At 38.0% G+C, this 10313-nt stretch overlaps 1 protein-coding gene across 1 annotated transcript; it reads left to right on the top strand.

Annotated features, from left to right (window-relative positions):
- The first annotated feature begins 510 nt into the window (after nt 1-510).
- On the top strand, nt 511-10027 carry LOC136230366 (RNA-binding protein L). The gene is made up of 10 exons (XM_066019423.1): nt 511-885; nt 1763-1825; nt 3524-3608; nt 3706-3777; nt 4004-4076; nt 4284-4335; nt 9210-9301; nt 9389-9458; nt 9676-9761; nt 9838-10027. The coding sequence occupies exons 1-10, from the start codon at nt 565-567 to the stop codon at nt 9878-9880; spliced, it is 957 nt and encodes a 318-aa protein (XP_065875495.1). The 5' UTR covers nt 511-564; the 3' UTR covers nt 9881-10027.
- Nucleotides 10028-10313: the final 286 nt, after the last annotated feature.

Raw genomic sequence — 10313 nt, 5'->3', positions numbered from 1 at the left:
AAAATCAAATTATTAGTATGAGTAGATTTAATCTGCATAATTGAGGTGTAGAATAAGCCATTGCAGCTGCAAACCTTGTCGTCCAATCGGAGAAAAGGACGATGATATCAACATGAGGAAATTCTTCAAGAAATAGAAATTTGAGAGCGTTCACGAAATTCTAGAATTAATTTTATGTATATTAATTAAAGCCCACAAATCCCTTTTAACAAGCACCAAATTGTACAAAGAACAAATAGCGTTCCTCTTTCTGCAACTGTTATTCTTTCGAAAAGAAGGATTAATAACAATTAATACATGATTAATTAAAATTAATAATAATTAATATGGAATTAATAAAAATTAATACAGAATTAATACAAAATAATATACAATACCGAAGAGAAAAAAAAGGTCCCTAGCATTATACCACGTCAGAGTACATACACACGAAAGAGTACATTCGTCTCAACCGGTTCTAGAGTTGGGATGATGTCGTGCTTCTAAATAAATCGAGCCGAGTGGTAAATGCATTTGCGATCAAATAAAAGAACCCGAAACTAGTGGTTGCATGTTCTTTCTTTCATGGACGAAAACATGGCTGCTTACTACCCTCCTCCTCCACCACCGCCAGGCCATTACCCTGCTTATTACCAGCCTCCACCACCTCCCCCTGCGCCTCTTGCGGTGGCGCCTCCCCCTCACCCACCGCCCTATCCCCCTCAGCCACCGCCTTTCGCCTCCTATGCACCTCCTTTTGCACACCACTCTACTCACGATCTTGTCCGCACTCTCTTCGTCGCTGGACTACCTGAAGACGTCAAGCCTCGTGAAATCTACAATCTTTTCCGCGAATTCCCTGGTTACGAGTCTTCTCATCTCCGTAGCCCTACACAGACTTCTCAGGTACTCTCTTCCTTAGCCTGTGCTCTTTTTTCATTAGGATTTGGAATGACTTTTCTAAACTATGCCTAATTAGAGGATAACAGCTTTCAATATTGCAACCTAGATCTTAAATTGAGCTTTTGATTTTTCAAGTTCTAGTCCAAAATTGAAAACTAAAAGCAAGGTGGTTTAATTGGTTAGACGCAATGAATCATAGGCTTGTTTCTGTAGTCTTGGCTATTGATGAAGAATTTTTTGTATCACGAGTGGGTGTGACAATGGTGCAAATCAATATTGGAGTGCTAGTTGAGCTTGGTCCCTGCCCTCATTCAACTGGTAACGCAGGAACCTTGTTTGTTATGAGATACAGTTTGGTTTTCAGCTTCCCTAGATTTTACTATGTAGATATTCACTGTTGTAACTTGTAGTTGATGATCACTTTTTGGTGTTCCAACAGTTTCATTAATTTAAAAAATTGGAGAAACCAAATAAATATAACACAAAGAAAGTTCTTTGTTTTCTTTTTTTTCCTTAGTCTACTTTTTCAACACTCTGTTTCCAGAGAGAATGGTCATCTCACTCTCCAAAACTGTTGGCAACTTCTAATTTGAATAGAAACTCCCTTATCCGCTCTTTTAAATGACTTCAACTCTTTGCAAGTATGGGTGTTATTGAGAATGATGAAACAATTTTGATATGGTAAACAGTACTTATTAGCTGTAAATTTGAGTAGATGGTACTGAGTTTTAGTTAGACTCGTCGTGACCTCTCACACATTATTTCAATACCAAAAATTATGAGAAGTACTGTTATATGTTTCTATTCTATTGGTCTTGCAATATCTTTAGTTCCTTTATCTGCTGAGCGAGTGAACCTTATGATCTTTTTGTGGTGGCAGCCATTTGCTTTTGCTACGTTTTTGGATCAGCCATCTGCAGTTGCTGCTCTGCATGCTCTGAATGTAAGATCAGTTTTTTTCTCCTGTCCTTGAAATTTATAGTTCATGTCAGTAAGGCCTTTTAATTGGAATTTATGTCACTTGTACTGAAGCTGAATTACATTATAATTTTAATGGAACGAAACTCTGAGATTATATTGGCTGATAGTAATCCTCAATAACAGGGCAATGGAAAAGAAAACTGAAATGGAAATGAACATCTGTAATATAATCAATATTTCTGAAACATATTGGAAATGGCTCATGGGAAATGTGTAAACAATAAAAATAATATGGGTGTATTTATAATTATTGAACTATAAATTAGGGGTGGCAATTTCTCTGTCGTGTCATAATCATGTTGTGTTATCTATATATTTCATGTGTTAAATATTATATTAATACACCAAAAATGATTATCATTGTAAATGATGTTATCGTGTCTAAAATTTCTACCCCTACTATAAAGAATGTCTTTGCAAATTTTTATTTTTATATAAAATGAAAAAGAAAAATGATATGCACCCATGTAGGTATATTCATCGTTATTGTTCAATTATCATAGGTACCTATTAATACCTTTTACCACAAACATAATTGTAGAAGTAAATCATATTATTCTATTAAACAATATAATCATCAAGAACAAAAGAACAAAAGTTTAATTATATAATAAACTTCTGGCGTTCATAATTCTCAGTAGAGAAAAAAAAAGAGAGCCTTTTCATTTTAAAAGCATGAAGAAGATAATCTAAAAACATTAGGGACTTAATGCTACATGGCCAGTGCATGATGAAGCGGATATGGGATCATTAATGCGCCAGTTTGCTTTTAGAAATGTATTGCATTTTAAGAATGAGTTTCCAATATCTTTAAATTACATAAACATTACCAGAAAAGTTTTCTACAAGTTTGAAACACTTCCCAAATGTAAAACACTAAAACTCTTCAAATCAAAGTTTCCATGCTTCTGAAGCTGGTGGTAATAAATTATGTTCTAGAATGGGGGACTTTTATAAATCCTAAGCACATGGCAGTAGAAAATATAAAGGTTAACTTTTTGAGGTTTGTTGCACAATTGTCATTCTTTAAAATGGCTATTTGTAAGGATGTTTGTGTAAGTCTGATCTGTCTTGTTGACAGATAAGACTGAGACTGCAATATTTCAAGAAGGGATCAACCTATATATTGCAGAGGTAGTTGATTGCTCATGGTAATCCTATGTAGGGCAATGGAAAAGAAAACTGAAATGGAAACGAACATCAAGAATCAATATTTCTATTGCATGATGAAACTGATATGAGATCAGTAAGGCACCAGTCTGCTTCTAGAAACGTGTTTCATTAAGAAATGAGTTTCCAATATCTTTGAATTACAGAAACATGACTAGAAATGTTTTTTTACAAGTTTCTGAAACATTTCCATAATGTAAAACTCTTCAACTCAAAGTTTCCATGCATCCTAGGCTGGTAGTAATAAATTATGTTGTCTACTGGGGAATTTTACAAATTCTAAGCACAAGGCAGTAGAAAATATAAAGTTTAATTTTTTAAGGTTTGTTGCACAATTCTCATTCTTTAAAATGGCGGTTCATGGACATGTTCATGTAAGTCTGGTCTGTCCGGTTGACAGACAAGACTGAGACTGCAATATTTCAAGAAGGGGTCAACCCTATATATGCAGTGGTATCTGATTCCTCTTGATTTTGAATATTGTTTGCAGGGCATGGTTTTTGACCTTGAGAAGGGGTCAACCCTATATATTGATCTTGCAAAATCTAATTCCAGATCTAAACGATCAAGATCAGGTTTATTGCTTGCTGATTATCATGGTTTTAATTCTCAATACTCTTTGTTTTCACTTATTTGAAATTGCATGTCTACGTGCTGAATTTTGAGGATCAGATGATGAATGGTCTGGCTTGGATAAGAAAGCTAAATCTTCCCCTGTGATGTTGCGGGCCTCTCTAGATTCAGGTGAGATAACCATCCAAAATTACTGAGACTGTATGAATGTTCCCTATGGAATTTTTCCTTTTCTCTGATTTGTTTTTGGGTCACTTGATAAATTATTTTTTTGCACTCACTCATACATGTTGCTTCTATAATCTTACTTGGATTACAAATCATTTGCTTAATCACATGGAGGACACAATCTTCTAAAAGCTCACATTGCACGTTTTGCACGCTTGGGCACTAGCAGGTTTTGGCAGCATTCACTTACCTGGAATGAGTAATTCTGCTTACAACACGATTGGTTATCCATCTGCACAAAGGTCATCTGCACTACTTAAGCACATCTTTATTTGGCAGTGACTGTTACTAGCTCAATTAGCACATGTTTTCAGTCAAATATAATACTTCTAGCTGAAAGGTCAAGGACTTAATGAAAGAGTTACTTGATGCTCTATTTCCCGAATTGGGAGTACAGTATCCACCTTCTCTTATTACTTCTAACTGCTTTTTTCTTTCTACACATGCAGTCATGGGAACTTTGATGGGAGAGCCGCAAGTGAGTCAGTGGGTGCAAATCTGGTAAGTTTTTTTTTCTTTTCTTTTTTGATTCTAGAGGTTTCGCTACCCTTTGCTTTTGAAAATTGTCTAGTCTTAACACATTTGAAGAGGTAGTTTTGTCACTTCTCTTTTTCGTTTGCAAAAGTTTCTCCTTTCTATTATTAGTGTTTCAGAATTTTTGATAGAGCAGTTTCTTCTCCTATATACTGTGTTCATCAAGACTTGACGAACTTAGTATATCCTTTGTTACGGTTGTCTTATTTTAGGTTATATTATTTAGGGTTTTTTATTTATTTAAGAGTCTTTAAAATTTAGGAGTCTTTTATTATTTAATGTTTATTATTTTATGCTTATTATTTAGGTCAGTTTGCGTCTATTTGCTGGTAGTATTTATTAGGCTTTTATCTTTTTAATTTTGGTAGAATCCTAGTTGTAGTAGAATCCTAATTGTGGTAGGATCCTTTTGGCTAAGGATACTTTAGGTGTTTAGGAATCATTAGGAATCATTGTACCTCTTTATAAAAGGGGATTTTCTATCGATTAATATCATCGAGAATTTTAAATCAGAAATTGATACAGGGAGTTTTAGCGATCTCTCACAAATCGCTATTGAGTTTTCAAAATAGGTTCTACGAAGAACAGGAGCAACAAGGGAATTCGAAGGAATTTTCCGGTGAACAGACCTGTGACGAGATCCTATTCGCGGGCACATAACAAATTGGTATTAGAGCCTATCGTCATGGGTGATTTTGAGCAATGGACGGCCAAGGTTCAGGATCTGGATCGCCGGCTAACCGAATCTGAAAAAAAATTTAGCCACGAGTTGCGAGAGTTAAAAGAAGGCATGAAAGGAATCCAACGTATGTTGGAGTTACACGTTTTGGGAAAGGGAAAGGAGCCTGAAGGTGGAGCTGCAACTGGGAGCAAAGGATCAGAGACAACAGGTCACCGAAATTCAAACACCGTTCCAAAATATACCCGACTTCAGTTTCCCTCTTACAATGGAAAGGAGGATCCTTTAGGGTGGTTGTACCGCTGTGAGCAATTTTTCAGCAATCAAAATACAGACGGAAGAGAGAAGGTAGGGTTAGCTGCCTTTCACATGACGGGAGAAGCACAATTATGGTACTACCGACTCGAACAAGAGGAGTCCGGACTCACTTGGGATCAGTTCAAGTCCTATTGTTTACTGTGGGCCACCATTGAGCAGTAATCCATTAGGTGAATTAACTAACCTTCGACAAACGGGAACCGTGGAAGAGTACCAAGAACAGTTTCAGACCCTTCTGGCAAGGGCTGTGTCGGTGAGGGCTGAGCAACAAGTAGACTTCTTTACTGCTGGATTATCTGAAACCTTAAGGATGGATGTGGAGATGCAAAATCCTCCAAATCTTGTTACTGCCATGAATTTTGCCAGGGCTTTTGAGAGAAAGTTGTTAATCAGCCAAGGATTAAGCATGGGGCAGACCACTTCTTCATGGGTAGTCTCAAAGGGGCTCAAGTCATCACCCTCGATTCAAACCACCACAGTCATCGATCAAAAGACTTGTGCCAGTAACACCTCAACAACATCAAACACGAGTAACAACACTCCGCCTCCAATCAAAAGGCTGTCCCAAATTGAAATGGCAGACCGCAGGGCTCGAGGGCTATGTTTTAATTGTGATGAACTTTACTCACCAAGACATACAACAACAACAAAGCCTTAGTCCCGAAATGATTCGGGGTCGGCTAACATGAACCATCATATAAAACCGTGAAAATCAAGTCGTGTCAGCGACACAGATTCGCTCCCTCCACTCCGTCCTATCCACTACCATATTTTCCTCAATTCCCAATAAACTCATATCACTCTCGATCACCCTCCTCCAAGTTTGCTTAGGTCTTCCCCTACCCCTCACCACTACATCCCTTTGCCACTCTTCGGTTCTCCTAACCGGCGCATCAAGTGCTCTACGTCTCACATGGCCAAACCGCCTTAGTCGGTTTTCTCTCATTTTATTCTCAATAGATGTGACCCCTACTTTTGTCCTAATTATTTCATTACGCACCCGGTCCTTTCTCGTGTGACCACACATCCATCTCAACATACGCATCTCCGCCACCGACATCTTATGGATGTGGCAGTGTTTCACTGCCCAACACTCCGTACCATATAACAATGCTGGTCTAATTGCCGTCCGGTAGAATTTTCCCTTCAATCTATTAGGCATGCCGGGATCACAAAGGAAACCCGTAGCACTCTTCCACTTCGACCAACCAGCTTTAATCCTATGAGCAACATCTCCATCTACTTCTCCATCCGTTTGGATAATAGATCCTAAATACCGGAAGCAATCCGAGGCCTGAACAACTCTCCCATCTAGGGTGATTGTCCCTGCCTCCCTACTCCTACGGCCGCTAAACTTACACTCCAAATATTCTGTCTTACTTCGACTCAACTTAAAGCCTCTAGATTCTAGAGTTTGCCTCCATAGTTCCAACTTCATCTCCACTCCTTCTTTCGTCTCATCAACCAACACAATATCATCTGCAAACAGCATGCACCATGGTATACCATCTTGAAGTGAACTTGTTAGTTCATCCATAACGATGGCAAAAAGAAATGGGCTTAGTGCGGAACCTTGATGCACTCCAATCGTAATAGGAAACTCTTCAGTCTTCCCAACACTAGTACGTACACTCGTGCATACTCCCTCATACATGTCCTTTATGATGTCAATATATTTCCGCGAAATGCCTTTCCTTGTCAAGGCCCACCAAAGTACTTCCCTTGGTACCTTATCATATGCTTTCTCCAAGTCAATGAAAACCATATGCAAGTCTTTCTTCTTATTTCGATAGTGCTCCATTAATTGTCTCATTAGATGGATGGCTTCCATAGTTGATCTTCCCGGCATAAAGCCAAACTGGTTTTCCGAGATCTTCACCGTCCTCCTTAGCCTTTGTTCAATCACTCGCTCCCAAAGTTTCATAGTGTGACTCATTAATTTGATTCCCCGATAGTTGGCACAATCTTGGACATCGCCTTTGTTCTTATACAAAGGGATTAAGGTACTTTTCCTCCATTCTGATGGCATCTTATTGTTTCTCCAAATTTTGTTGAAGAACGTCGTCAACCATTCGATTCCTCTTTCTCCCAAACATCTCCAAATCTCAATAGGTTGAAAGGATGTTCTCTTCATAAACCATGTGTTCATGATACTCAAGTCATAGGCTGATGCGAATTCCAAAATATCATTTCCTGCTTCATTCTTATCTCCAAAGCCATACCCTCCATGAACACTCTCAAACCCATCTCGCCTAGAACCCACGTGTCCATTGAGATCAACCCCTAGTACCATTTTTTCATCCCTAGGAACCTGTTGCACCACTTCCTCTAAGTCATCCCAAAAAGCTTGTCTTATAGACACATCTAATCCTATTTGTGGCGCATATGCACTAATGACATTCACAACCTCATCCCCTATCACTAGCTTAACACTCATAATTCTATCGCTCTTCCTAGACACCGCTACTACCTCATCAATATACTCCCTATCAATAAGAATACCTACTCCATTTCTACCCTTATCCTTTCCTGAGTACCAAAGCTTATAACCCCAAGGAGCTATCTCTCTAGCCTTGGCTCCAACCCACTTGGTTTCTTGTAGGCATAATATATTTATTCTCCTCCTCTTCATAACATCTACAATTTCAGCTAATCTTCCTGTCATAGAACCTATGTTCCATGTCCCAAAGCGTAACCTACTACCCTTACCCCTACCCCTACCATTACCGTGGACTAGCTTATTTACCCGCAACCCTTGCATATTTGACACCACCCCCGGGTCCTGGGGTGGCGCGCCGCTTCGGGGCGACGACCTAGAAACCCTTGCACATTTATCACTACACCCGGGTCTAGGAAGTGCAGCGCGTCGTTGAGTAGGGAACGCCCCAACGGTATTTATATTATGGTTCATGTCATAAGATGTGGCTAAGTTTTACGCTGGCCGCCACAAACCTACCGCAACCCTCCTCCTTTGTCCGGGCTTGGGACCGGCTGTAAAGACATAAGTGTAAGAAACTCTTCTGCCTTTTGATGGACGAAATGGAGGATGAAGGAGGATGACAAATATGATTTCCTTCCTAAATTCGAGCTTGCGGACAAGCTCTGGTCGAAGAGGGATGACATGTTACGGTTGTCTTATTTTAGGTTATATTATTTAGGGTTTTTTATTTATTTAAGAGTCTTTAAAATTTAGGAGTCTTTTATTATTTAATGTTTATTATTTTATGCTTATTATTTAGGTCAGTTTGCGTCTATTTGCTGGTAGTATTTATTAGGCTTTTATCTTTTTAATTTTGGTAGAATCCTAGTTGTAGTAGAATCCTAATTGTGGTAGGATCCTTTTGGCTAAGGATACTTTAGGTGTTTAGGAATCATTAGGAATCATTGTACCTCTTTATAAAAGGGGATTTTCTATCGATTAATATCATCGAGAATTTTAAATCAGAAATTGATACAGGGAGTTTTAGCGATCTCTCACAAATCGCTATTGAGTTTTCAAAATAGGTTCTACGAAGAACAGGAGCAACAAGGGAATTCGAAGGAATTTTCCGGTGAACAGACCTGTGACGAGATCCTATTCGCGGGCACATAACATCCTTGTATATGTTAGGAGAAGAAACTGCAATAATTAATTGTAAACTGCATCTTACTGCAGCATTATTACTTTAAAAAATATCTGCTGATTAGCCACATTCGTTTACTTGCATGATAATATATAAATAGGGGTATCTACTCTCTGGAAACCAACTCTGCTTTTTCTCTGATTTTTAGAATTCTTTCAATTTTTGTAGAACATGTGAACACATCAGCAAAAATCTCATAATCAATTTTGTTATACTGACAGAGTAATTCTTCAGCACCCCCATGTCCAACCCTCTTTGTGGCTAATCTTGGACCGAATTGTATGGAACAAGAACTAATTCAAGTATTTTCAAGGTAAAGAGCAGTAATCCTGTTGTGCAAAATCCGTAAAAGTTTATATATCGTGTTGATTAATTTCCTTGATTTTGTCATCTGTATCAGATGCCCTGGGTTTTTGAAATTGAAAATGCAAAGTACATACGGGACTCCAGTTGCATTTGTTGATTTTCAGGTACTTAGTTCCTTTTGCTGCAGTTTTTCCAGATTTTGTCTTCTTCCTTATTGATAGGCTGTATTACTTTTCTAACTAGTAAATGGGATCCGATGCCAGCTTATGTTTTTTACGGTTCTAAACATATGAAAAGAGTCCAAAATTAATGGTATATGGTACTCCACCTGTTGTGGTTTCTAATATTACTTTCACTGCAATGCTTCTATCTTTGTTTTAGGATACAGCCTCTTCAACTGGCGCGTTAAATCATTTGCAAGGCACTGTACTTTATTCATCATCGGCTAGTGAAGGCATGCGGTTAGAGTATCCTTTTGAGTTTCATTAATGTTAATTTCTCTCGTATTCTTTCTGAGAGATGTTTGCTTAATGAGAAATCTAGATATGCAAAATCACGAATGGGAATGCGGAGAAAGCCTAAGTAAAGTACACGGCCAGGTTCTTGCTTATGCTTGCCATTTTAGTCAAGTTTTACTCCATAGTGTTCTTGTACCAAGAATATGGCCTGTGATATTTGAACCATTTTAAATATTTAATTCCTTTATTAAGTGAAGAGAGGGTTTTTCCTGAAATTTCATGGCTTTAACAGCTTTTACTTTGGAAAAAAAAAATGTAGTAAATAAGGGTGGTTACAAAAGGATTCCCTTATTCATATCTACTATTTTCATCTTAGGCCTTGCAATTTTATTTTTTTGGAATTATTTTGAGAAAACGTCAATCCTTCACGGTTTCTTTTTCCACGAATTATGTTGTCCACTTTGAAGGTTTAAGGAATGAAACAGTGACTACAGAATTGGTTTTTAGGGGTTTTTCTGCTTAATAGCTGATTGTGGAAAAGCAGATTTTTTGGCAAAACCT

This window comes from Euphorbia lathyris, chromosome 5 (assembly GCF_963576675.1).
Source record: "Euphorbia lathyris chromosome 5, ddEupLath1.1, whole genome shotgun sequence".
NCBI lineage: Eukaryota > Viridiplantae > Streptophyta > Magnoliopsida > Malpighiales > Euphorbiaceae > Euphorbia > Euphorbia lathyris.
Note: the sequence above shows the minus strand (reverse complement) of the source record. Positions and strands in the feature narration are given on the sequence as shown.